Source organism: Equus asinus, chromosome 13 (genome assembly GCF_041296235.1).
Source record: "Equus asinus isolate D_3611 breed Donkey chromosome 13, EquAss-T2T_v2, whole genome shotgun sequence".
NCBI lineage: Eukaryota > Metazoa > Chordata > Mammalia > Perissodactyla > Equidae > Equus > Equus asinus.
Window position 1 is genome coordinate 43,017,621 of NC_091802.1, and position 27,429 is coordinate 43,045,049.

The window sequence follows — 27,429 nt, forward strand, 5'->3', positions numbered from 1 at the left end:
ATCAGGACAAAGGAGGGGGCGTGGAGTGGGGAGTGTCCCTCCCTAGTTCCCCGACCCCCAGCACCACGTCCAAGGCAAGGCAGATCGTCTGCCTGCCTTTGGGAGCAGGACCCATCTTTCCCACCCCACCTCCCAGGTGGAGTTTCCTCTCTTCCCCCATCCCTTGGCTTTCATTTAGAGGGGGAAGATGGAAAAGCACAAAGCCCCAGTTAAATAGGTCACTGACATGATTGTAAAAAAAAAAAAAAGCCAAAATTTCGTCAAAAACAAAAAAATCAAATCCACAGAGACAAGGTGGCTTGGCTTATTGAGAGTCTAGGAACCAGGGTACCAAAAAGGTTGGGATGGCTAGGAAGGGTTAGAGGGACAGCTGCAAAAGCAGCTTTTTACAGACCTCTTCCCCAGCTGTGGGTTTGGGGGGTGCGGGGGAGGGAGCAGACCTGAGAAATCAAAGGAAATGGGGGCAAGGGAGCTAGAGGGTATGGGAGGAAGGCAGGAGAGATGTGTAAGTTAAGAGCTTGGGACACATTTCTTGAAGCCCAGATTCTGAGCTAGAGTGGCCAGGTGACCCCTCAGATGAGCTGGGAAGGCCTCTCCCACCAAATAAAAGCTGTAAGGTTCACCTGGTCTGTCCCCTTCCCCACCGTCCTGCTGGATATTGGAGACCAGCAGCAGCTCAGTCACAAGGCCCCGGCAGAGGGAAGCTGGCATAGGAAGCATCAGAGTGGCTTCAGTACACCTCCCAAAATGGAATCAGAGATTAGGCAAAGCAGATACGGAGAAAGGGGCCGCCCCAGCCCACTCCCACCAGGACCAATGTCTCCCTGGCCCTCACCAACCCTTTCACCAGATTTACAGACTGAGGTGGGCTCCCCCTTCTCTTTTGCACACATACATCCACATGTGCCTTTGCACACATCCACAGGTGCACCCATGCTATGTACAGGCCACACACACACACACACACACACGCACACACACTTTTCCATACGCATCAAGACCATTTTAAAAAAGTCCCAAACCTACCCCCTAAACCCTCCCTCTCCCAGAAATGACAACAGAGACGGCAGCCGAGATCGGTAGGAAACGTCTCGTTGACAGCTCAGAGCTTAAAAAAAAAAATATATACACATATATAAAAAACACTTCTGCCCCCTCCCCCCATGAGCGGGTCCAGGCAGCTCCTTCCTGCAGGGGGCGGGGGAGAGGGCTGCGGGCAGTGCCTGTTTTCTCACACAGGCACCCACCCTCCTCTCTCCATCCTTTCCCTGCCTCCAGTTCCAATGTAGGGGTCCAGGCAGCAAGCCCCTCTGGGAAGGGAGGGGTCCTCCCCAAGCTTCCACCCTCCCATGGGTCGGGCTGCAGGTGTAGAGGGCCTCACTGAACTCTTTGGGACCCCCCACCCCACTCCCAGGTCCATTGTCCATGCCGGAACCGCAAGTGCAGAAGAGGGGTGGGCCGGGCCGGTCCAGTGGTGGCTCAGTCTGATGGTTGCGCTCCCTGGACGGCCCCCCAGGGCTGGTATCTCTGAGGCTGCAGAGTCCTGGCCTTGGCTCCTCCAGCCCCTCCCCCCACCGTATTTTGTTTAAAAAAAAAGAAGAGAAAGAAAGAAAGTGGGGGAGGCCAGGGGGCAGGGGACAGAACATGGGGGAGAAACAAAGGCGGTCAGTTGGGGAGGGGAGCCCCGGGTGGGGCTGAGCCTCAGTTGGAGTCAGAGTCCGAGGAGTCCCCCGAGGAAGAGGAGCTGGAGCTGCTGCCCTCGGACTCATTGTCCTCATCCTCATCGTCATCCTCGTCGTCGTCTTCATCCTCGTCATCCTCCTCGTTCTGGGGGGGGCAAGGAGCGTGCAGTCACCAGATGGCCATGCTGGCAAGGCCCCGCTCTCCCCTCCCACCATGACGTGTCCGCCCCACCTCATCCCCATCCTCGCTCTCATCCTCGCTGCTGGACTCGGAGGAGTCCCCACCATCCTCGGAGGAGTCCCCGTTCTCATCATCTTCCTCCTCTTCGTCTTCATCCTCATCATCCTCATCCTCTTCGTCATCTTCCTCAGACTCCTGAGACGGACAGTGGCACATCAGTGGTCCCTGCCACACCGCTCCAGGTACTGCAGACCCCCACCCGCCCCCGTCTGGGAGGGGCCTCCTTACCGACTTGGACTGCAGGGTAGTCCGGCTGGACTTGGGGTTCGGGCCTCGCAGCTTGGTCATGCTCTTACGTTTCTGCAGGAGAGAATGGGAACACAAAGGGAGCAGCCATGAGGTCCAGACACCCACCCCCAATCCCCAACCCTTAGCCCAAGGCTGCCCTGCTCCCAGACTCACATTGGAGATGTACTCTTTATATGCTGCGCGGTCCTGGGGAGACAGACTCTGGGGGAAACAGAGGAGGAGGTGAGGGTTGAAACACCACCCAAACTACTGCTGACCGAGTGCCAGGCAGGGGGCCGAGCATTAATATACCACCACCTATCTCGACCCCTCCCAGTCTCCCCATACCTTGGGACTCTGCAGACAGCCCGAGATCTGAGAACACAGCTCCAGTATTTTCGCTTAGGATGCCCTGAATCCTTTTCTAAGCCACCAATCCTAAGACTGTTGGCTTTCATGTCCCTCCTGTTGCTCTACCCCAGTGGAGGCTCCAGAGTCAGGGCGTTCCTCAACTCAGAGAATCCCCTGCACGACGACGCCCATAGCCTGGCTTCATCACTCCCACTCCAATATCAAGCCCAGAGCCACTGACGAGGCAGTTTGGGGCTCACCAAACTTCTGGAACACCTAAACCTTGCTAGTGCTCTAGGTCCTTGGCCAGCCTTCCGGGGTGGCTGAGGAGGGCGCAGGTGACACTCCCCACTTTACAGCTCTGACTGCTCAACCAAGGCACAGAGGGGAATCTCAGAGGCCCAGAAGCCAAGCCAGAGTCTAGGAGAGATCCCGTGGTCCCAGCTGGAGAGAGGAAAAGGCAATCTGATTTGGATTTTTCTACTTATTAGCTGTGTGACTTCATGTAAGTTACTTAACCTCTCTGAGTCTTGGTTTCCTTAACTTTGATAGTAATCATTACCCTGTCAGACTGCTAAGACACTGAATGAAATCATGAATGCAGACCAGCCAGCATGATGCCTCCCTCTTCCTTCCTTCCAAGGCTCTCCTGCCTTCTCACCTTGACCCAGAGGTCCAGGTGTACTTTGTACTGCTTCTGCTGCTCCTCGGCCAGCTTTTTGTAGTGCTCCTTCTGGCTCTGGGAGATGCGCTGCCAGCGGCTGCCAATCTCCACCATGCGTTCCTTTAGCGGCAAGTGATTCAGCTCCCCATTGGACAGCAGCTCCTGGGAGAACTTCTGGTAACCGTTCCTAGGAGGAGGGAGTGGGGCCGGGAGGGTCAGGATACCCACCGGGTGGCGCTCCAGCCCTGACCCTCCCACCCCCAGGGTGGGCTCCAACCCTAGACTCACATGGGAGGCTTCTTGGGTTCTCCCTGGAACTTCATCTTCTTGGACGAGTTTGCAGCAGCCGGGGGTGCCCGCATCTCACTCAGCTCTCTCTGCGGGAAAACCCAGAAGCTCACACTCATCTCACCCCCGAAACAGTCCTACCTCCTGCCCCGTGCCATCAGTGCCTTAGCTGGCTCTCCTTTTATGTGCCAGAAAGGAGGAGAAACTGCGGCACAGCCAGGGAACAACTTCCTAACAAATCGCATCTTCCCGGGCACTGCCGTTTCAAAGTGCTTTCACAACTGCACTCACGTCACTGGTATCGTCACCCTCCTTTTACTGATGCGTGACTGAGCCTCAGAGAAGGAAGTTAAGAGACTCGCCCAGGGTCACACCACCAAGGCTCGGACTCCTGGCTCCAAGCCCCATGCAGTAAGGGAAGCTGCCCACCCAAAAGGGTGCTGCTCCTGGCTCCATCCTGTTCCACCACCCTAACTGCCAGCCGGCTCCCCACCTCATATCGCTTTTGGTCTTCAGCGGCCTTCTTAATCCACATCAGTTTCTCCTTCTTCTCCATGTTGTTCCAGGTCATCTCCATGGCTTTCAAGGCCTTCACCCGGTCGTTCTGGGGACAGACAGGGGTGTCAGCTGTGGGAGGTGTCACCTGGGGCTGGAGGAGACCCGTGTGGGCAAGCTGCCCAAAAACTCCTCTCCCACTCCCTGCCACCTTGAAGCGGGCCAGGTAGTCGCCGATGACGCTCTGTTGCCAGATCTCCTCGGCTCTCTTGGGCGACTCGGGCAGCTTGCCCCGCTCCTCGCGCTCCCCACCCGGCTTCCTCTCCGACTGGGCCTTCAGCGCAGCCTCCCGGGCCTTGTACTTGGCCTGCGGAGGAACGGTATGGGGCGTCAGTCTTCCAGCCACCACCAGGGGGCGCGCGCTCCTCAGCCAGCTGTTGAAGGCTCTCCGCCCCCGCCTCCGCCCCCCAAGGGTGGGGCGAGAAGAGGCATCGCTGGTGCAGATGTCTTCAGCCTGGGGCTCACCCGCCAACCCGCTCTGCTCCCCAGGGAGCCAAGAGCCCTCAGCTGACAGCTTCCCGCCTTCCGGCCTGCTGGGCTCCCAGCCCCACCATCTGAGCCCAGGCACACGTGTGAGCCACACAGGGCAGGGGTGAGGAAGTGCAGCCAGCCCCTAGGGGAGACGTGGCCCAGACTCAGCCCTGGCAGCCCCTCTGGTCTGGCGAGCCTAACCTTCTTCTTCTCCGACAAGTCGTTCCACATGCGGGCCAGCAGGCGAGTCAGCTCACTCTCCGAGAGCTCCGGCCGTTCCTCCTGCAACTGCCGCCGCTTCTCTTCTGAGAAGATGAACATGGCCGACACGGGTCGCTTGGGCTTCTCGGAGCCGCCCTGCAGATGTGCAAAGAGGGCTGGAGTCTGCTGGGTGTTGACAGGGAGCCCCGCCTTCTCTACCCCCACCTTCTGGGCTGTGCCCCCTGCCTACCTTGCCCCCTTCCTGGGAGGGCTTCTTGGAGGCTGGGCTGGTAGCTTGCTTCTTGTTGATGTTCAACATCTTCTCCTCCCCCAGGACCCGCTGCTGCTCCTCCTCAGGCAGGCTCTGGTCCGGGAAGAAGAAGTAGCATGGGGCTGTGCGTCTGGTGCCCAGTCTGCTCCCAGGTTGTTGTAGGGGGATTACCCCCCAATCCCCAAGCCTTTCTCTCCCCACTGCCCCAGCCAGAGGCACACTCACCTCCAGAAAACGGAGCAGTTCCACCTCGTAATCTTTCTTTTTCTGGGAAAAAAAGGGGAATCAGGGTCAATCTGGGGGTAGAGCCTCCAGTGCTCAGGGGACAATAGCCCTCAGCAAGCTGTCCAGAGCCTGGACAGGGCCTAGTCTCCCTCCCTAGATGGGAAGCATGAAGCCTGAGACTGTATGCTTTGATCAGCCCCGATGCTAACCCTAGCACACCACCAAGTTTGAAGCAGGTGCCCAGGGCACGGTTTGCCCAATGACTGACTGACCCTAGTTGGGATCAGACATCATGCTTCAAACCCCCAAGACACCCGAGGGTCTCCAGGAGTCCTCCTTGCCACAGCTCACCTGGTCGCACTTCTTGTGGTAGGCATCCTTCTCCTTCTGGGAGAGCAGCTTCCACTGCTGGCTGCATAGCACCATGCGTTCCGTGCTGGGCACGTCCTTCATATTGGCCATCAGCTCTGCGCAGTACAGCGAGTAGCTGTTCCTATCAGAACCGGCAGGGAGGAGTGTCCCTGTGAGCAGCCAGGGTGGCCCAGGGCAGCAGGCTTCCTCACTGCCAGAGCCAGGCTGAGGTCCTTCACCGGTCCAGCTCCCTAGCTCCCCACCTGCCCTCTCACCCACCCACCCCAGGGCAGCGCTCACGGAGGTGGCTTGGTGGGTCGCCCATCAAACTTGTCCTTGAGCTGGCGTTCGGCCTTGGTGAGGGTGGACTTGGTGATGCCCTCCTCACTGATGTTCAACTCGGGGTGCTTCTGGATATAGTCTCGCATAATCTCCTGCAGAGTGAGGTGGGGGGATGGAGGGCAACGGGGTGCGGGGTTAGCCGGGGCTGGGGAGGGGGGAGAGCCGCTGGGGAGGGGAGGCAGGGAGCAAAGCTGGGGGGTGGCCGTGTGTCTGCTGTGTCACACGAGATGTGGTGCCCTGCCCTGCCCTAGCCTGAGATCTCATGGGGGTGAGGGGGAAGGTAGGGGCAGAGGTGAGGGGCCCAGAAGGCCCCTCCCTCAATGGAGGGATGGGGAGCGGCTGCCTCCCGCAGAGTGCGGAGGCCAGAGTCAGAGGGCAGAGGCTCGTGAAGAGCCGGACGGGGAGGAGCGCAGCGGAAGCCTAACCTCGTACTCCTTCCGCTGCTCCAGGGCCTTATGAATCCATTTCAGCCTCTTTTTGTCCGAGAGCTGAGACCACTGCTTCCCCAGGGAGTCCTTCACCTCCTTCGTAGTGGCCTGCAAACCAAAAGCCGTCAGACACACACAGGCAGCCAGGGGCAGGGGGAGGGGAGGGGGGAGGGGGGCACAGAGGCCCCCGCCCCCTCAGGCCAGAGGAGGTCACATAAGTGTCCCCCACAGGCCAGGAGGGGAAGGCGGAGAGGCGGGGGTCCCGCCTGGGTGCAAGGGACAGGCTCACACACGCACGCACGCACACGCTCGCACGCCAGCTGGCCCAGGCCCTGTCCATGCAGCCCACCCCTGGGGAGGGGCCTCCTCTCCTGCTCCCCTGCACCATGCCCGGCCGACCTGGCGCGGCTCCCCCCTTGCCACCGCAGTGTGCCCTCCACCCCCACCCCTTGGCCGGACACTCACATCTGGCCGTACTTTGAGATACACCTTCTTCTCATGGGTGTACCACAGCTGCTGGGGGGTTTTGGGCTTCTCAGGGATGTCCGACTTCTTGGCATTCTGGATTAGGTCAGGGTGATCCTCCCTAGCCGGGGCATGGGGAGCGACATCAGTGGGTGGCGGGGGATCCTGCCAGGGCAGACCCAAGCTAGCTGCCCCACCCACCAAGGCGCCTAGGCCTGTCAATTGGGGCCTCGTGGGACAGTGGCTGCCTGCCTGTCCCTGCCCTTGAACATGACCCGCTAGGGTCTACACGTGACCCATCCATCTTCCATGCCTCACAGATGGCAAGCTCGCAGCTCTGGTCACTGTTACCCTGTCCTGCCACACCCAGTGTCCTGTGGCCCTCCTCTGGGCTCCACTGCCTTACCTGAATCGGGCCAGGTTTCGCTCGAACTCCTGTTTCTCCCTCTGGAAGTCCTGAATATATTTCATCTGGGGGGAGGAGGGGACGGGGTCATCCATGACCCAAGACCTGACCTACAAAAGCCACCAAGCCACCTCCTTGCTAGCTATTTCGCCTCCCAGTTGGTGATATGGACAAATGAAGGATGGCATGAGCAGGCAGGGGATGGTGGCTTGTCTTCAGTGGGGTGAGGGGGGACTCAACCGTAGCCCAGACTGTTGGCTTGGAACCAGAGACAGTGTGAGCTACAGGGGTCTCCTGGAACACATCCTACACCTATTCCCTCCGTTTAAGAGAGAGAGCGTCCCAGAAAGGGGACATGGCATCACTAAGTTATACGGTAAGTGGTGACAGGGCTGGGACTCCCCTCAACCCTACCCCTTTGCCTTTCCCCAGTGCCACAAACTCCCACGAGGAGGAGTCAGGAGAAGGTGTAGGCCTTGCCCCTGTCACTCCCTCCTCACGTCTGTGGCAGCCAGTATCGGTCTGCCCCCTCAGAAGTGGCCCAGAGGGCCAGGGGCAAGCTGAGTCTTGCTTCCAAGGCACGAGGGGACACGGTGTTGAAGGGAACCCAGAGAGAATTCTTGCAATGCAGATCACATCCTAACAGATCTGTCTCCTAAAGTTGGATTTTTTCCTCCATCCACTACCTGAGTCCCTGGCTGTCCTTCGTGATTCTGACAGCACCCCCTGCCCCCTCCTTCCTTAGCCATCACCTTCTTCCCCGCCTGATGCCTTCTTCCAGGCTCCTGGCTGGCTGGCTCCTCAAGCCCTCCCTCCCCCACCCCACTCCTCCTGCTCTGCCACTTGGTTTCCCTTCCTTCTCCTCCACCCTCTTCTGTCAGCCTGGCCTCCCTTCCCACCATCACCTGACTCCTCTCCCTGTATCTTTCCTACACCTTCACTCCTCCTCATGCTTTTACTTCCTTTCCATTCTGGCTCTTTCCCTTACTCATCTACCTCCTGTCCTGCATCCCACGCAGTGTCCATATCTCCGTTCTCCCTCTTTTCCCCAGATTCACAAGAGCCAGCAGTGGAAGGGGCCAGGGGCTCATGGCAATTGAGCCCAACCCCTGCCTCTCACAGAAGAGGCACCAGGCGCGGGAAGAGAGGCAGCTCCACGTTCCCGCGGTTCCCACAGAAAACCGGGAGCAGAGCCCAGCCTCCTCTGCCCCAACCTGAGTCCTCTCGTGCAAAACAGCAGCTTTAAGAGCAGGCTCTCCCGCCACACATCAGATAAAGACCAGGCCTGAGAAATGAAGTGACTTACCGAAGGTCACACACGCAGCAACTCAGTGGCAGTCAGGAGAACAGGCCCAAGTCTTGTGTCCCCCACCCTGTCCACTCTACCACGTAGTTTCTTCTGTCCCTCCCTGGTCCTCAGACCCTCTGCCTCTCAGCCTCTCCCTCCCTTCCTGTGAGTGTCTGTGTCATGTGTACAGTCAGCCCCGTGACATCCCCGTCAGCACCATCAAAGGGATCAAGAACAGCTCCAGCAAGTCATACTCCTACTCAGCTCGGGCAGCCGTTGCAGACAGCTAGTTTTACCCAGTCGAGCCAGCTCCTTTCTTGGGTACAGAACCAAGAGCATGTGAGCCCACAGCCAGAGTGCACAAACCAGGAGAAGAGCGACTCACAGTCTGGCAGCCAGTGCCACCTCCTGAGAGCTGGCAGCGTACAACTTTGTTTCCTCTCCAAGCAAATGTGTCCTCTTGTCCCTCCCAAAGCCTCTCCCCAACATCTCTCCCGGGCTCCATCTCTTCATCTAGCATCTCCTCTTTGTGTCCATCTCTCTCCCCACCCCATCTTACTTGTGTCCCCGCTGCAGGCTCCTCTGATGCTTTGCTGCCTATCTCTGTGAGGGACCACTTGAATTCACCATGTTCGATGGTGTCCACCCCTGCCTGGGAGGCTGGGCAACCTCTGCTCAAGGTTAACGGCCTCTGATGGTCTAGGACAACATGGGGCCATGAGACACATTTGTCCTTGAGTGAACACGTGTGCGTGAGAAGGAAGGCCATCTAACTGTGGACATGACAGTGAGAAAAGCACTACACAGGGAGTCCAAAGCAATAAGCCCAAGTCCTACTCTAGCATCGTTACTTGCGTGACCTGGAACCCAATACCTTCTTGCATCTTAGTTCTTTGCCCACAAAAATTTGGATAACCCCTTCTCCTGGAGTTACCTTTATGAGGATATCAGAAGCATCAAATGAGACTGTTGGGAAATGTCAGAGGGTGAACTGCTGTGCAGGCCTAACAGTGAGGACAGGTGCATTGGAGCAGAGCTGTGTGAAAGAACGCTGTGGGCTGACTGTGGTTGGTCAGAGCACCTACCTCGGTCTGCGTTACACCTGTGGTGTAACCTGTGGCAGTGCCCGAGCCTGACGGTGTGTGGGCCTGGGAGAGGGTGATGAGGTGTGGCCGCCCAAGAGCTAGACCGCTTTGCTGACGTGCCCATGTCCCTGATGCTAAGTCCCTCTAAGACCCATCCCCATCAGCTGCCCCCAGCCTCTGCCTTCCCTCCACTTAGTGTCATCCCCCCGCCCCCACCTTCTTCTTCTCCGGCAGCTCCTTGTATTTCTTGGACAGAATCTTGGTCAGGTCCAGGTTGCTCATCTCAGGGTGGAGTTTTGCGTACTTTGCCCGCTTCTCCATGAAGAAGCGGAAATAAGGGGTCAGGGGCTTCTTTGGGAAGTCCGGATGTTTCTGGAAGGAGGAACAAGGACATGGTGAAGGTCAGATGCTGTCCATTCGTTGGATGATTCCTCTCCTACTCCTCAGACTCCTCCTCTTAGAAACTCACCTTGAGCTTTTTGCCTTTGTAAGGGTTTTTCACATGTTCCTGAGCATCGAGGATCAATTCTGTCAACGTACGGAACTTCCTCACCTGCAGGAAGAAGAGAGGTGAGTAGGGCGGGAAGTTCTGAAGAGGGAAACACCACCCCACAGCGTGCCCCTATTTTCCAACGGGTCTCCTCTACTTTCCACTAGATTGAATTTATCAAAGGAGGAAGAGCAGAGGCCAACAGCCACACAACTCAGGCAGCCCCTGACACCCAGGCAGACACCAGGCACTGGCCCATGCCTACTGCAGAGGCCCAGGCAGTCAGTACACACCAAAGGACAGCAACAAGGTGACCACCTGACCTCGATGTAGTTGTCCATGCCAGCACCTCATTCAATCCCCAGAACAGCTCAGGCGACAGAAGCTCCAAGACGGTAAGTATTCAAGGCCACACAGCTAGAAAGTGGCAGAACTGAGAACTCTAGGCCAGTGCTGTCAACCATGCCACCTCCCAAAATGCAAAAGGACGACCACATGAGCACCTCGCCTGGTCTCTTTCCTTCCTGTTTATAGATTTCTGTTTCATCTCCCCAACCAGGAAGGTTCAGGTGGGGGTATGTGTAGACGTGTTTGTATGTTTCAGGAAGGGGGGGATCAGTTACCTCATTAGAAATCTCCACCCATTTGAGCTTGCACATGTCTCCAGAAAAGTCTTTAAATGCTACTTTTTCCCAGTCCATATGTGACTCGGTGGTTTTGAACTTGGAGCTGTCATTGGATGGAAGGTTGTTCTTCATGCATTCCAGCAAAGTCAGCATGTCTTCCTGGGACCAGCGGTCTGGGGAGGGATAAGAGAGACGATCATGCTTGGTTCATGCCCCCCATCTGCTCCCCAGTCCTCAACCCTCCTCCCCAGAGCATTGCAGTCCCTGGTTACTTCCCCTGTGCAGGCACAGACAAGACATGGCCTAGCCCTAAGGACAAACAGTGGCTGTATGGATTAGAGCAGGGACTCCAGTCCAGACAGCGTCATACCTAGAAAGCCAGACTTGAACTCAAATCTGGCTTACTCCAAAGCTGTTATTTCTAACACGCCAGGCTGCCATGGGCCACTGTTTATTGTAGGGAAGGAGAGGAAATGAAGCTACAGTGATTCGGGGCCCAATGGGAAAACAATTAGCTCCTTGGAGAGGGGAGGGAAGCAGGGAGGCAACACATCTAAATGTGTTGCCAAGTTCAAGTCCAAGTTCCAGGTGGATACCCTACATGTGCAAGGACTGAGAATGGGGTGTAGGCAGTAAGGAGAACCCATGCAGATGTTTCTCTTCTGCACAGCTGGAAACTAGTATTAGAGACATGGGTATTCCATCATCCTCCCTACCTCTCGGCCCCTCAGGGAAGACCAAAGGAGAATTTGGGGCAAGTAAGAAAAATGAAATGGAACTGGAAGAACCATATAGGGTAGCTGTGAGGCAAGGCAGGCAGGTGGGCAAAGGCTCTCAGGGCCCTGCTTCAGAGAGAACCCCCAGAATTCTGAGTTGTCTTCTCAGCCCGACTCCCTGTGGCAGCAAAAAAAGGCGTCTGGACCAGCAACTTTCAGCCACTGAATTGCAGCTCCAGGGAGGCCTCTCCGGAGGGAGGCTACTCTGGAAAGTGAGCTGGGAAAACAGCTATGCAAGGCTAGGAGTCAAAAGGCTCTTCATTTGCATCTGGTAACCTGGGCCAGGGTTTCCGCAGGGCGGGTCACATGGACCCATAATCCTCTCTCCTCTCAATGTCCCACAGGCATTGCCAGATGCTCAACTTCATCCTATCCCCTGCCCCCATACCCACTGGATCCCTACTGAATGGGACAAGGTCTAGTTAGTCACGTTATGTATCTCCCATGGCTTGGGGCCTCAAACCACCAAGACATCCTTTCTCTCCACCTGCCTCACCAAAAACCTTGTCCTCTTAGTAAGAATAAAAAGCTAAAAAGCTTTCCCAATCTGTCATCTCCCCCTTCCACCACATTCCTCATCCTTCCTCCCATTCCAGGACCCTGGATGAGGACACACTCAGAGTGGACTGGGAACCCCAGAAGAAAGGCTTGCACAGGCGTTCTTCTCCCTCTCTAAAGTGGGGGAAATGGAATGTGAAAAATACAATTTATAGGCCCAAGGCCAAATAATTTGGGTTTAGCCAAACCCCTAGTGTGAGGGATGCTTGACTCTTATAAACACTCAAGACCCCCCCCCCCCATCTCAATTCAGAGAATGCAGACTGGAGAAACCTTTTGGAAGGGGAGTGGACCCTGCACACACACCTGCGGGGGAAAAAAAGATTTAAAGAGAGCTGAGGGTGGAGGGTCCTACCTTGGCCTTTGGGGGCGGCCATTTCCAGGTCTGTGGGGCAGTCGGCTTCTCCGTTCATTCTCCAGCCGTCCAGCCACCTCCTCGGTCGTGCTGGCCGGGCAACCCGGGGTGAAAGCCACCTCACCCTTTAGAAGAGATACCAGTCCCCACTCAGACGAGCTGAGAGGTGAAGGACTTTCTATCCCTTCCTCCCCCAAAGGGGAGGGGGGCACAAGTCCACATTCTCAGAGACCCTGCCAAGACCCTAGCGGACTTAGTCGGTGGGTGTTGGAGAGTGCTCCTCCTCTTCCTCCTAGCCCCGTCCCCCCGCCCCAGCCCCTGCAGCCCGGCTCTGAAGCGTGCGCCCTCCCCTGCCCACGCGAGAGACTGCTTCCAGCTCCCGCGTGCAGCTAGCGCCCGCCCTCCACCCTCCTTCCCCCACCCTAGCCAAAAAAAAAAAAATCTCCTCCTCCTCTATGCGCCCGCCCCGGGGAGGCCCCAGGCTGGAGGGCGGGGGAGGAGGAAGGGCGGGTAAAGGGCGCGCGCGGCCGCGGAAGCGGGCACGCGCCGCAGTCTCCTCCTCCCGCCTCCCCCCGGCCGATTGCCCCCGCCTCCGCAACCCGGCGGGGACCCGGACGCAGCGCAGCCGCCGCCGGCCCCGGAGCGCAGCGGCCGCACCGCCCCCGGGGACCGGATCCGGATTCCCGCCGCCCCCCTTCTTGGGCTCCCGACGCCGTCCCCGCCCGCCTGGGCGGGCAAGCAGCCGGAGAGAAGCGGCCTAGCCTGCCCCCCGCCCCCGAGCCACCCACCCCGGCCAGAAGCGCCGCCACCGCCCAGCCACCCCGACGCGCACGGAGGAGCCCGGCGCAGAGGCGCGACCACGGCGGGAACCGCCGCCTCCTCCCCCGAGCTTGCGGCCCAGCCCTGCCGGCGCCCCCGCCCCGGCCTCCGGGGAGCCGAGCCAAGGAGAGGGCGGGAGGACGACGGCCGGGAGGCGGGGGCGCAGCGCTCACCGGCCCCGCCGCCCCCTCCGGCGGCCGGCGAGAACTGCGCCTGCCGGCTCCGAGAAGCGCGGGCTCCTCCGCCCGCGGCCGGGGCTCGGCTCGGGCCTCGCTTCCTGTCCTCCCCTCCCCCGGCTCTCGGCGTCCTCTCCAGTGCCCCGGTCCTCTCGCCCAGTCCTCCGCCCGGAGGTCGCCTCGGGTCCTCTCCTGGCGTCTACCGCACCAGCGGTTCGCTCCCCGCCACCCGGCCCCGACCCCGGCGCGCGTCCTCAGCCACCCCGGTTACCCGGCGCAGCGCGGCCTCCGGGCTTCCCGCTCCTGCGGCTCCCTCCCCGGCTCTGAGCGGCGGCGCCCTCCCCCGCTCGGCCGGGCACAGCCGCAGCTCCCTCCCGCGGCGGCAGCGGCTCCTCCTCCGGGCGCGGCGGCGGCGCTGGGGCGGCGGCTGCTGCTGCTGTGGCGGCGGCGGCGGCTGTGGCTGCTGCCTGCTGCTCCTCGCGGCGAAAAGCACAAAGCACAGCGCCCTCCGCCTGCAGGCAGCCCGCCCGCCGCCCGCCCGCCGGCCCCGGCCTCAGCTCGCACACCCCCCGCCGCCGCCGCAGCCTCCGCCGCCGGAGCGGGGAGGAGGAGGGAGAAGGGAGGAGGAGGAGCGGGAGGGGGGGCGGGAGAAGCGGGGCAGCGAGCGCGTCCTTCCCCGTAGAGCGCACACCGACCCCCGGGGAGCGAGCGCCAGCCCGCCCGCCTCGCCGGCTCCGCTCCCTCCCACAGCCTGCCCGGGCGGGCTCCGCGGGGGGCAGCTGGGAGGAGGGGCGGGAGCTGGGGGGACCCGGGCGGCCGAGGCGGAGGGAAGGAAGGAGGGGAGGGGGGTAGTGGTGGTGCTGGTGGTGGCGGCGGCGGCGGCTGCTGCTGCTGCCGGGGAGGGGGGGCCGGGGCAGGGAGACACGCAGCCGCCCGGATGGCGGCGGGGCTCGGAGCCGAGGCGGGCGGGCGGGCGGGCGCCGAGAGCGACCTCGCCAGACCCGCGGGGGAACTAGCAGGCTCGGCCGGCGCGGGAGGGAGAGCGCGAGGCGCGGCCGCAGAGAGGGTGCCTGAAGGGGCCCCCCGGTGGCCAGGGAGGGTCGGGGGTGCTTGGAGCCCTGCTCCGGAGCTCTCCCCCAAGTCCTCGCAGCTCAGAATCGGGCTTCCACGCCAGCCCTCTCCCGCCTCCCGGAGCGGGCGGTCCGCGCCCACCCTCTTCCCCGGAGCGTGGCCACCGGCTAGGGGCTCAGGCACGCCGATCGCGGCGCCAGGCTTCGGCGCCTGCCTCGCGGTGTCCTCGCTGCCGAACAGCAGATACACGAAACTTTAAAAATAATTACCCTTACCACATGCCTTTCCTGCAAATTAAAAAAGGAAAAATCCCCTTCGCTCCTTACACTCCGGAAACGGCGAGAGGACGACGGGCTCCGGTAGAGGAGCCTCTCTGGGAGCCGGTTCAATCCAGCCCGGCATGGCTCCGCAGGCCTGCCAGGGCGCATGGAGATCGGCGCCGCCGCCACTCGCAGCAACCCCTCTCCCCCGAAATCCGCGGCGCCGGGGCTCACTTACCGAGCGTGTGAATGGGAGCGCGGGCCAGGGGCACCTAGGGGTGCGGCGGGCCGAAGAGCCGAGCCGCAGCTCCGCCGCAGCCGACGCCGGGGCAGCGAGACGCCAGACAAAGCCCGAGATGGCGAAGCGGAGCGACGGCTAATGGCGAGCCCCACGCGCCGCGCTCCGCCCGCCCCGCTCCGCCCGCCCGCCCGCCCGCCTCGGCGCAGCGCAGCGCCGCTCCGAGCGCTCGCCCGTCAGAGCCGCCTCGGCGCCGCCGCCTCCCGGGCCACCCCGGCCTCGCCTGGCCCCTCCGCCTCCTCCGGGCGGCTCAGCCTCACCCCTTCCCTCCCACCGCGCTGGGGGCTGCACGAAAATAAGAAAAGAAAAATGCTTTTCTTTTCTCTTTTTTTTTTTTTGGCAGGGCGGGCGTGTTGAGACTTTTGGGTCTTTTTGCCCCCAGCTCGCACTCACCTGCGGAGCCGCCGGGAGGGCTGGGGGTGGGGGCGCGCGGGGCTGGAGCCGGCGAGCGCGGGTTGAAAGCTAGCCAAGCTCTGCAGCGCCCGACCCGGGCGTATACGCCGCCGCCAGTCCCCGCAGAGAAATCGTCCTCCTACCCCCGCCTCCATCGCTCTGCGTTTCTCTTCCAATCAGCCGGTCGCTTGGCGGCTCCTCCATTCTCCGGCCAAGCCCGCTGCCTAGAGCGAGCTCCACTCCATCTGTTCGCCCGGCTCCTCGCTCCCCTGCCGGGGCTGGCGAGGCGACGTGGGGCCGGAGGGGGATTTGCGAGGGAACCTGCCTGCTTCCCGCTCCCATTGCTCCCTCCTGCCTCCTGCTTCTCTCCTGCGTCTTTCCAACTCTCCCCTGTCGCCACTGGTGTGTGTCTGAGTGTGTGTGTGCGCGGTTTTTTTTTTTTTTTTTTATTGCTCTTTGCTTTTGCAACCCTGAAGCCAAAGCGGGGGGGAGTATGGGGGGGATGTTACAAAAAAAAGCAAGAAAGAAGCTCTTGGATTTGCAACACATTGAAAAACCGGGGGAGCACCCCGCCTCGTCCGATCTCAGAGCCCCGCGAGGGCCTTCCGGGTTTCAGAGCGAGCCTCGCGTTCTCAATGCCCCTCACCTCCGCTAGGTTTAGAATCCGAGGGGTCCGAGCAAAAAGTTCTCCCCCTGGGCCGTAGCAGGGGGTGTCAGGGTGGGAGTTGGGGAGATTTCTCAAGCAGCAGCAGCCATCCCTCCCACCCTGGCTTCGGTAGCTGGGCCGGGGTGGGGGTGGAGAGCCAAATCCTGGTGGGTTTGCGGGAAGGGCCTTCCCGGGCGACGTCGGAGCCGGGGACTGCGCTTCGCTCATCTCCCGCTCGGTCTCTGCCTCTTGTCCCCTGCCAGTTCCCCCTTTAATTTCTTTTCCCCCCTCTCCTTTAATCTAATTTCTTCCAACTCCACCTTTGTTGTTACCGGCGTCACGCCCGGACCAGCCAATCCCCGCCACGCAATCAGCTTGTCAAAAAGCCTCGACCAGCCCTGGGAAAGCAGGCCGCGGGCGCTGCCCCCTCCCCCGGCGGCGGCGGCGGCGGGGAGCCGCGCGGGGAGCCTGGCACCCGGGCTTCGCCGCCGGAGCCGCAGCGGGGCAGCTTCAGCGTAGGCCTCCCGCGCTCCACGATTCTGCGGGGCGGGGAACGAAAGGCCTGGGCGCGGACCTCCATCCACCCTCCCTGCCGCCGGCTGTGGTCGTCTGTCTCTGCCTCCCCTCCTTCGAGGAAGGGTTATCAGGACGCAGGGAGCCAGCAGACAGGCTGAGAACGCCCGCTTCCAAAGGGCGAGCCTACAGTTTGGGCCGTTGCTCCCCGGGCAGCGCCATTGCTCCTGGCTCCCAGGCTGCCAGTCTCCCACACCAACAGTGCTGCTGCCCACATCTCGGCCAGCTGGGTCACCAGCCCCTTTGGACTCTCTCCTGGCACACAACCTTCTCCATCCTCACACAACGGCTTCGCTCCTGCCATAATTCCTCTTGTCTCCCGGGAGAAATGAGATTCCTTTCCCAGGACTTCCACAGCCCACATCTGCCACGTTTCACAAACAGGGAGGAAAACCCTGTCAGGATCTGGTGTGTCCGGAATTTTTAGTGGGCAGGGCTTGTAGGAGAGGCTCATTTACCTTGACGCTAATGAAGCGCAAGCTGCAGGGCCCCTCATTTGCAGGACCTGGCCAAGGCCCTGGACTTCGTTGTGATCCATCCTTTGGTATTGTTTTTGTTAAAAGAGCTTCCCCACTACCCCAGTTGTACAAGCTTCAGCCCCACAAACCCAGCTCTGCTCTTGGAACATACACAGGGCGTTTTGTGTAGGTCAAGCCTCCTTGCTCTGCACTTGGAGCAGAGCAGGGACTGACTTTCTTGTTTCGAGTGGGAAACAGCAAAGGGTTTGGAGTCAGAAGTCCCAGCCTCCCAGCCTCTCAGCTTTCCCACCTGCTTAATAGCGTGTGAGTTTGATCACGTTTCTTAAACTCCCCTGGTTCCAGTTTCCTTGTCTATACAATTAGAATAGCGATCCCCTGTTCTCTGCTTTGCTCAGGAGTTGGAAGGTCAAGTGAGATGATGTATGTAAAACTGCAAAATACTCCACATTGTCACTTTCCACAATTACAATGGGAGAGACTTAGGCCCCCAAGAAAGTTCCAAATCTTCCACACACAGATCTGGAGTCCAGGTGTCCTGGCTCCTAGCTCTGAACTTTTTGGCTGGGCTAAGAGGCCTTTCGGTAAAATGCTTTGGAATAAAACAGAATGAACATGAATCATAAGAATGATTATTATTGATTTTTCATTCCTTGGGCAGCAAAAATCATGGCTGGCGCTCTTCCCACTTGGAAACAGATTGGCTTGTTTTACAAGTATTGCGTCTCTGGTGAGGTCAGGAGTATAGGACTCCGGCTACAGGCCAGAGCATGAGGGAATCTGCCCTTGGTCCTTTTTTCTTTGCCCCCTCTCCCAATTCAGCACCTCTTCCCTTCCCGTTTTCTGCCCTGTGCATTGAAGCAGAGCCTCAGCATTCCACAACCTCAGCCCAGGCTGGTGACAAGGCATAATCCTAGCTGCACACTATCCATTTGGCCCTTGCCCTTCCCTGGGCTCCCAGTACTCCACTCCAACACCAGCTCTTGTAAAACCCCTAGTGTGCCTGGACTGCGTTAACCAAAGTGTGGTACTTAAATTCCCAGTGCACGAGGAGTAATTTTAGATGGTATACAGATCAACATATTATTTTCAAAGTTATATATTTTAATGTGTATTGGAAACGTTCGTTTTAATTTTTTATTTAAGATAGTGACATAAAATATATAATAATGTACACCTGAAATTTACACGATGTTATAAGCCAAAATGACCTCAATAAAATAATTTTCTAAAAAGTGGGAGCCTGGGGCTGGCCCCATGGCCGAGTGGTTAAGTTGGCGCACTCCACTTCAGCAGCCTAGGGTTTCACCTGTTCCGATCCTGGGTGCAGACATGGCACCACTCCTCAAGCCATGCTGAGGCGGCGTCCCACACAGCACAACCAGAAGGACCTACAACTAGAATATTTATCTATACTGGAGGGCTTTGGGGGGAAGAAGAAGAAAAAAGAAGATTGGCAACAGATGTTAGTTCAGGTGCCAATCTTTAAAAAAGAAAAAAAGGTAGGAGCCTAGGGGCTGGCCCCATGGCCAAGTGGTTGAGTTTACGCGCTCCACTTCGGCTGCCCAGGGTTTCACCGGTTCAGATCCTGGCGCGGACATGGCACCGCTCATCAGGCCATGCTGAGGTGGCGTCCCACATGCCACAACTGGAAGGATCCACAACTAAAAATATACAACTATGTACCTGGGGGCTTTGCGGAGAAAAAGGAAAAATAAAATCTTTAAAAAAAAAGAAAGTAGGAGCCTAATAAAAATGATGGCACAGTTTTATGCATGTTAGATGGTTAACTACATGAATCCTACAATAAATATGGCACTTTACCTTGAAAAAGAATGATAGTGACATAAAGACTTCTTCCTCTTTCTTTTTGGATCTACTGTCCTTAATTTTTTTCTTTTTTATTGAGGTATAACTTACAGATAATAAAGTACACACCTCTTAAGAGTACAGCTTGGTGAATTTTTACAAATGTATACATATTATACGTTACATATATATACCATGTAACCACCACCCAGATGGAGATATTGACTATTACTAGCATCTAGCAAGCTCACTCAGAGTCAATATTCCCCTCTAAATGTCACCAGGATTGTGAGCTCTATTGCCATGGGTAAGCTTGTTTTTGGAGTTGATATACAAGGAATCATACAGTATGTACTCTTTCAGATCCGCCCTCTTTCACTCAACGTTATGTCTGAGATTATACTGTTGCATGGAGTTGTGGGTCACTTCTTTTCATTGCTATGTAGTACTCCATTGTATAAATATACCACAATTTATCCTTTCTACTTCCAGTGGGCACTTGGGTTGCTTCTAGTTTTTAACTATTAGGAATAAAGCTGCTTCAAACATTCTTGTGCATATCTTTTGGTGAATATAAGCATTCATTCCTCCTGGGTATATTTCCAGGAGTGGAATTTCTGTATCACAGAATATAAATATATTGGACATTAGTGGATTTTGCCAAATGGTGTTGTCGGTGTTTCTGGATTTTGGCCATTCTAATAGGTGTGTAGTGATATCTGGGGGTTGTTGTTTTGTTTTTTTCCTTTAATTTTATTGAGGTCATATTGGTTTATAACATTGTGTAATTTCAGGTGTACATTATTATATATCAGTTTCTGTACAGACTGCGTTGTGCTCACTACCAACAGTCTAGTTTTTATCCATCACCATACATATGTGCCCCTTTGCCCCTTTCGCCCACCCTCCGACCTCCTTCCCCTCTGGTAACCACTAATCTGTTCTCTTTATCCATGTGTTTATCTTCCACGTGTGAGTGAAATCGTATAGTGTTTGTCTTTCTCTGTCTGCCTTATTTCACTTAACATAATACCCTCAAGTTGCAAGTGTTGTTGCAAATGAGATGATTTTGTCTTTTTTGTGTAACTGAATAGTAGTCCATTGTATAGATATACCACATCTTCTTTATCTGTATAATGTTTCAATTTTCAATTTCTTTTTTTTCCCTCCTCAAAGCCCCAGTACATAGTTGTGTATTCTAGTTGTAAGTCCTTCTAGTTCTTCTATGTGAGCCCCCGCCACAGCATGGCTACTGACAGATGAGTGGTGTGGTTCCACGCTGGGAACTGAACTGAGCTGCCACAGTGGAGCATGCAGAACTTTAATCAAGGCTGACTCAATTTTCAATTTCTTAATGGCATATGGTGATGAGAATATTTTCACATGCTTAGTTGCTATCTATATAATCTTTCTTCTTTTTAAGATTGGCACCTGAGCTAACATCTGTTGCCAATCTTCTTTTTTTTCCCCTTCTTCTTCTTCCCGAAGTCCCCCCAGTACATAGTTGTATATTCTAGTTGTGAGTGCCTCTGGTTGTGCTATGTGGGGTGCCGCTCCAGCATGGCCTGATGAGCAGTGTCCTGTGCACCCCCAGGATCTGAACCAGCAACACCCCGGGCTGACAAAGCGGAGTGCACAAACTAAACCACTGGGCCATGGGCCTGGGCTCTGTATAATCGTTTTTGGTGAGATGTCTGTTCAGATCTTTTGCCGATTTTTCAATCAGGTTGTTGTTTTTCTTATTGTTGAATTTTAAGAGTTCTTTGTATATTTTATTTTATTATTTATTGATTGATTGATTTTTTTTTTTTTTGAGGAAGATCAGCCCTGTGCTAACATCCACGGCCAATCCTCCTCTTTTTGCTGAGGAAGACTGGCTCTGAGCTAACGTCCATTCCTATTTTCCTGTACTTTATACATGGGACGCCTACCACAGCATGGCTTGCCAAGCGGTGCCACATCTGCACCCAGGATCCCAACCAGTGAACCCCAGGCTGCTGAAGCAGAACGTGCGCACTTAACCGCTGTGCCACTGGCCGGCCCCATAGTTCTTTGTGTATTTTAGATAGCAGTCCTTTATCAGATGGGTCTTTTGTAAATATTTTCTCCCAGTCTGTAGATTGTCTTCTCATTCTCTTGACCTTGTCTTTCATAGAGCAGAAGTTTTTTATTTTAATAAAGTCCGGGTTATCAATTATGTCTTTCATGCCTTTGGTGTTGTATCTAAAAGGTCATTTGCCACACCCAAGGTCATCGAGGTTTTCGCCTATGTTATCTTCTAGGAGTTGTATAGTTTTGTGATTTACATTTAAGCCTATGATCCATTTTGAGTTAGTTTTTTGTGAAGGATATAAGATCTATGTTTAGATCAATTTTTTTTGCATGTACATGTCCAGTTACCCCAGCGCCATTAGTTGCAGAGATTATGCCTCATTGTATCGATTTTGCTCCTTTGTCAAAGAACACTTGACTATATTTATGTGAGTCTATTTCCCGGCTCTTTATTATGTTCCATTGATCTATCTGTCTATTCCTTTGCCAATACCACACTGTCTTGATCACTGTAGCTTTACAACATGTCCTAAAGTCAAATAGTATCAGTCCTCCAACTTTGTTCTTCTCTTTCAATACTGTGTTCTGAGTCTTTTGCCTCTCCATGTAAACTCTATAATCAGTTTGTCAGTACCCACAAAATAACCTATAGGATTTTGATTGGGATTGCTTTGAATCTATAAATCCAGATGGCAAGAACTGACGTCTTGACAACATTGTTTTCCTATCCACGAACACGGAAATCTCTCCATATATTTAATTCTTCTTTGATATCTTTCAATAGAGTTTTGTAGTCTTCCTCATATTTTGTTAGATTTATAACTAAGTATTTCATTTTTTTGAATGCTAATATAAATGACAATGTATTTTTAATTTCAAATTCTTCTTGTTCCTTGCTGGTATATAGGAAAGCCATTGATTTTTGTATATTAATCTTGTACCTTGCAACCTTGCTATAATCATTTATTAGTTCCAGGAGGGTTTTTTTGTTGGTTCTTTCAGATTTTCTACATAGACGATCATGTCATCTACAAAGACAGTTTTATTTATTCCTTTCCAATCTGTGTAACTTTTCTTTTTTCTCCTTTTGTTGTATTAGCCAGGATTTCCAGTACAATGTGGAAAAGCAGTGGTGAGAGGGGACGTCCTCGCCTTGTTCCTGATCTTAGTGGGAAAGCTTTGAGTTTCTCACCATTAAATATGTGTTGGCTGTACTTTTTTGTAGATGCTCTTTATCAAATTGAGAAAATTCCCCGCTATTCCTAGTATGCTGAGAGTTTTCATCATTGAATTTTGTCAGATGCTTTTTCTGCATCTTTTGATACAATCATGTGATTTTTCTTCTTTAGCCTGTTGATGTGATGGATGACATTGGTTGATTTTCCAGTGTTGAAGCAGACTTGCATACCTGGGATTAAATCCTACTTGGTTGTGTTGTATAATTCTTTTTATACATTGTTGAATTCATTTAGCTAATATTTTGTTGAGGATTTTGCATCTTTATTCAGGAGAGATATTGATCTGTAGTTTTCTTTCTTTCTTTCTTTTTTTTTTTTTTTTAAAGATTGGCACCTGGGCTAACAACTGTTGCCAATCTTTTTTTTTTTTTCTGCTTTATCTTCCCAAGTCCCCCCGTACATAGTTGAATATCTTAGTTGCAGGTCCTTCTAGATGTGGGATGTGGGATGCTGCCTCAATGTTGCCTGACGAGTGGTGCCATGTCCGTGCCCAGGATCTGAACCTTGGGCCGCTGCAGTGGAGCACACGAACTTAACCACTTGGCCACGGAGCCGGCCCCTGTAGTTTTCTTTTCTTGTAATATCTTTGGTTTTGGTATTAGAGTAAAGCTGGCCTCATAGAATGAGTTAAGGAGTATTCTCTTGGCTTCAGTCTTCTGGAAGAGATTGTAGAGAATTGGTATAATTTCTTCCTTAAACTTTTGGTAGAAATCACCAGTGAACCCATTTGGGCCTGGTGCATCCTGTTTTGGAAGGTTATTAATTATTAAAGATTTTATTTTTTCCTTTTTCTCCCCAAAGCACCCCAGTACATAGTTGTATATTCTTCGTTGTGGGTCCTTCTAGTTGTGGCATGTGGGACGCTGCCTCAGCGTGGTCTGATGAGCAGCACCATGTCCACGCCCAGGATTCGAACCAACGAAACACTGGGCCGCCTGCAGTGGAGCGTGCGAACTTAACCACTCGGCCACGGGGCCAGCCCCTGGAAGGTTATTAATTATTGATTCAGTTTCTTTGATAGGTATAGGCCTATTCAAATTGTTTTTCTTCTTGTGTGAGTTTTGGCAGATTGTATTTTTCCATTCATCTAGGTTATCAAATTTGTGGTCATAGAGTTGTTTATAATATTCCCAAATTATCCTTTTAACGTCCATGAGATCTGTAGTGATGTCCCCTCTTTCATTTCTGATATTAGCAATTTGTGTCTTCTCTCTTTTTTTCTTAGTTAGCCTGGCTAGAGGTTTATCAATTTTATTGATCTTGTCAAAGAACCAGCTTTTGATTTTATTGATTTTCTCTATTGATTTCCTATTTCAATTTCATTGATTTCAGCTCTGATTTTTATTTTTCTTTTCTTCTGCTTAATTTGGATTTAATTTGCTTTTTTCCCCCTTGTTTCCTAAGGTGGAAGCTTAGATTATTGACTTTAGATTTTTCTTGTTTTCTAATATATAAATTTGATGCTATAAATTTCCCTCTAATCAATGCTTTTCCTGCATTCTACAAATTTTGATAAGTTGTATTTTTGTTTTCATTTAGTTCAAAATATTTAAAAGTTTCTCTTGAGGGGCCAGCCCAGTGGCACAGCAGTTAAGTGCACACATTCCACTTCAGCAGCCCAGGGTTCGCAGGTTTGGATCTCAGGTGTGGACATGGCATTGCTTGTCAAGCCATGCTGTGGTAGGCATCCCACATATAAAGTAGAGGAAGATGGTCATGGATGTTAGCTCAGGGCCAGTCTTCCTCAGCAAAAAGAGGAGGATTGGCAGCAGATGTTAGCTCAGGGCTAATCTTCCTCCTCAAAAAAAAAGTGTCTCTTGAGATTTCTTCTTTGATAATGTGTTATTTAGAAGTGTGTTGTTTAATCTCCAAGCATTTTGGGATTTTCCAGCTATTTTTCTGTTGTTGATTTCTAGTTTGATTTTGCTGTGATCTGAGAGTAGACATTGCATGATTTCTATTCTTTTAAATTTGTTATGTGCTTTATGGCCCAGAATGTGGTGTATCTTGGTGAATATTCCATGTGAGTTTGAGAAGAATGTGCAATCTTGTTGGATGAGTAGTCTATAGATGTCAATTACATACAGTTTATTCATATTGCTGTTGAGTTCGATTATGTCCTTCCTGATTTTCTACCTACTGGATCTGTCCATTTCTGATAGAGGAGTGTTAAAGTCTCCAACTATAATAGTGGAGTCATCTCTCTCTCCTTGCAGGTCTATCAGTTTTTGTATTTTGATACTCTGCTGTTAGACCTATGCACGTTATGGATTTGTTTTTTTTTAAGATTTTATTTTTCCTTTTTCTCCCCAAAGCCCCCGGTACATAGTTGTGTATTTTTAGTTGTGGGTCCTTCCAGTTGTGGCACGTGGGACGCCACCTCAGCATGGCCTGATGAGCGGTGCCATGTCCACACCCAGGATTCGAACCATCGAAACCCTGGGCCACCAAAGCAAAGCATGCGAACTAAACCACTCGGCCACAGAGCTGGCCCCACATTATGGATTTTTATATCTTCTTGGGGTATTAACCCCTTTATCATTAAGTAATACCCTTCTTGATCCCTGTAACTTTCTTTGCTCTGAAGTTGGTTCTATCTGAAATTAATATAGTCATCTCTACTTTCTTTTGTCTAGTGTCACCATGGTATATCTCTTTCTATCCTTTACTGTGAACTGTATGTGTCTTTACATTTAAAGTGGGTTTCTTGTAGATAATATATAGTTGGGTCTTGTTTTTTGATCCACTCTGACAACCTTTGTCTTTTGATTGGTGTATTTAGACCAGTGATGTTTAAGGTGATTATTGACATAGTTGGATTAATATTTACCATATTTGTTACTTTTTTCTATTTGTTGCCCTTGTTCTTTGTTCCTATTTTTGTCTTCCACACTTTTTCTGCCTTTTGTGTTTTTTTTTTTCCTTAAAGATTGGCACCTGAGCTAACAACTGTTGCCAATCGTCTTTTTTTTTATTCTTCTCCTCAAAGCCCCCCAGTATATAGTTGTATATTGTAATTGTGAGTGCCTCTGGTTGTGCTGTGTGGGAGGCTGCCTCAGCATGGCCTAACAAGCGGTGCCATGTCTGTGCCTGGGATCCGAACTGGCGAAACCCCTGGCTGCCGAAGCGGAGTGCATGAACTTAACAGCTCGGCCACAGGGCTGGCCCCCCTTTTGTGGTTTTTAATTGAGTATTTTATATAAATTCATTTTCTCTCATTTATTAGCATATCGTTACACTTTTTTTTTCACTTCTTTTTAGTAGTTTCCCTAGAGTTTGCAATACATATTTACAACTAATCCAAGTCCACTTTCAAATAACACTATACCACTTTGTGGGTAGTACAAGTACTTTATAATGACAAAATATTGCTCATTCCTCCCTCCTGTCCTTTCTGTGCCTTGTATCATTGCTGTCATTCATTTCACTTATACATAGGCATGCATAAGCGTGCGTATATATATATATATATATACATATATATACACACACACACAGTCAAATACATTGTTGCTATTATTTTGTTGAACAAACGGTTTTCTGTGCCAGCAATTGAGAATAAGAAAAATAAAAGTTTTTATTTTACCTTCACCAATATTCCTTCTCCAATACTCCTCCATTCTTTACGTAGATCTGAGTTTCTGATCTATTGTTTTCCTTCTTTCTGTAGAACTTCTTTTAACATTTCTTGCAAGGCAGGTCCAATGACAACAAACTCCCTCAATTTTTGCATATCTGAGAAAGTCTTTGTTTCTCCTTTACTTTTTTTTTCTTTTTTGGTGAGGAAGACTGTCCCTGAGTTAACATCTATGCCAGTCTTCCTCCATTTTGTATGTGGGACGCTCCACAGCATGGCTTGACAAGTGGTGGGTAGGTCTGCACCTGGGGTCTGAACCCGCAGACCCGAGCTGCTGAAACGGAGCATGTGAACTTAACCACTATGCCACTGGGCCAGCCCCATCTCCTTTACTTTTAAAGGATAATTTCACAGGATACAGAATTCTAGGTTGGTGATTTTTTTTCCCTCTCAACACTCTAAATATTTCACTTCCTCTCTTCTTGCTTACAGGGGTCCTGAGAGGTTGGATGTAATTCTTACATATGCTTCTCTCTAGATGAGGAATTTTTTCCCTCTGGCTTCTTTCAAGACTTTTTCTTAGGGCTGGCCACATTGTCTAGTGGTTAAGTTTGCGTGCTCTGTTTCAGCAGCCCAGGGTTTCGCCAGTTCGAATTCTGGGCGTGGACATAGCACTGCTCATCAGGCCATGCTGAGGTGGCATCCCACGTGCCACAACTGGAAGGACCCACAACTAAAAATACACAACTATGTACTGAGGGGCTTTTGGGAGAAAAAGGAAAAATAAAATCTTTAAAAAAATATATTTTTTTCTTTATTTTTCATTTTCTAAAGTTTGAATATGATATACCTAAGGGAGGGTTTTGTTTTGTTTAGTTTTTTTCATTTATCCTGCTTGGTGTTCTCTGAGTTTCCTGGATCTGTGATTTGACATCTGGGGAAATTAAATTAATTTGAGGAAACTCTCAATCATTGTTGCTTCAAATATTGCTTCTATTCCTGTCTCTCTTTCTTCCCCTTCTGGTATTCCCATTATTTGTATGTTACACCTTTTCTAGTTATCACACAGTTCTGGGATATTCTATTCTGTTTTTTTTTCTCTCTCTCTCTCTTTCAGTCATTATTCTCTTTGCTTTTCACTTTTGGAAAGTTCTATTGTCATATCCTCAAGCCCAGAGATTTTTCCTCAGCCATGTTCAGTCTACTAACAAGGCCATCAAAGGCATTTTTCATTTCCATTAAGGTGTTTTTGACCTCTAGCATTTCTTTTTGATTCTTTCTTAGAATTTCCATCTCTCTGCTTGCATCATCCATCTGTTCTTGCATGTTACCTACTTTTTCCATTAAATCCCTTAGCATATTAATCATAATTTTAAAAACTTCCTGGGGCCGGCCCAGTGGCACAGTGGTTAAGTCTGCATGTTCTGCTCCGGCAGCCCAGGGTTCGCCAGTTCGGATCCCAGGTGCGGACATGGCACCACTCGGCAAGCCATGCTGTGGTGGGTGTACCACATATAAAATAGAGGAAGATGGGTACGGATATTAGCTCAGGGCTAGTCTTCCTCAGCAAAAAGAGGAGGATTGGCGCAGATCTTAGCTCAGAGCTAATCTTCCTAAAAAAAAAAGAATAAAGAGACCCATAAAAAAAAATTCTTTGTCTGATAATTCCAACATTCATGCCATATCTGACTCTG

The 27,429-nt window shown here is 52.7% G+C and overlaps 1 protein-coding gene across 8 annotated transcripts; it reads right to left on the minus strand.

Moving 5' to 3' along the window:
* Window positions 1-1,030: 1,030 nt before the first annotated feature.
* UBTF (upstream binding transcription factor) lies at window positions 1,031-15,772 on the minus strand. Of its 8 annotated transcripts, none has more exons than XM_044744965.2 (21): window positions 15,365-15,772; window positions 12,348-12,472; window positions 10,656-10,831; window positions 10,012-10,095; window positions 9,759-9,914; window positions 7,170-7,234; window positions 6,764-6,884; window positions 6,296-6,406; window positions 5,829-5,962; window positions 5,529-5,670; window positions 5,178-5,219; window positions 4,932-5,045; window positions 4,682-4,837; window positions 4,161-4,316; window positions 3,948-4,058; window positions 3,455-3,543; window positions 3,164-3,353; window positions 2,326-2,373; window positions 2,152-2,223; window positions 1,915-2,058; window positions 1,031-1,827 (listed from the first exon to the last, which is right to left on the minus strand). In XM_044744965.2, the coding sequence occupies exons 1-21, from the start codon at window positions 15,517-15,519 to the stop codon at window positions 1,702-1,704; spliced, it is 2,517 nt and encodes an 838-aa protein (XP_044600900.1). In that variant the 5' UTR covers window positions 15,520-15,772; the 3' UTR covers window positions 1,031-1,701. The 8 variants fall into 8 exon arrangements, with proteins under 8 accessions (XP_044600900.1, XP_044600903.1, XP_044600901.1 ...); XM_044744968.2 differs by lacking the exon at window positions 15,365-15,772 and adding an exon at window positions 14,912-15,107; XM_044744966.2 differs by lacking the exon at window positions 15,365-15,772 and adding an exon at window positions 13,614-14,066.
* Between the last annotated feature and the right edge of the window lie 11,657 nt (window positions 15,773-27,429).

What these genes read in the sequence shown, in the direction of transcription:
- UBTF (XM_044744965.2), bottom strand. Translation starts at nt 15,519, where the DNA reads ATGGAGGCGGGGGTAGGAGGACGATTTCTCTGCGGGGACTGGCGGCGG. An exon ending in CGACCCACCAAGCCACCTCC is followed by an intron (nt 5,671 to 5,828) that starts GTGAGCGCTGCC and finishes CGGTTCTGATAG; the next exon opens with GAACAGCTACTCGCTGTACT. An exon ending in ACCACAAGAAGTGCGACCAG is followed by an intron (nt 5,220 to 5,528) that starts GTGAGCTGTGGC and finishes TTTTTTTCCCAG; the next exon opens with AAAAAGAAAGATTACGAGGT.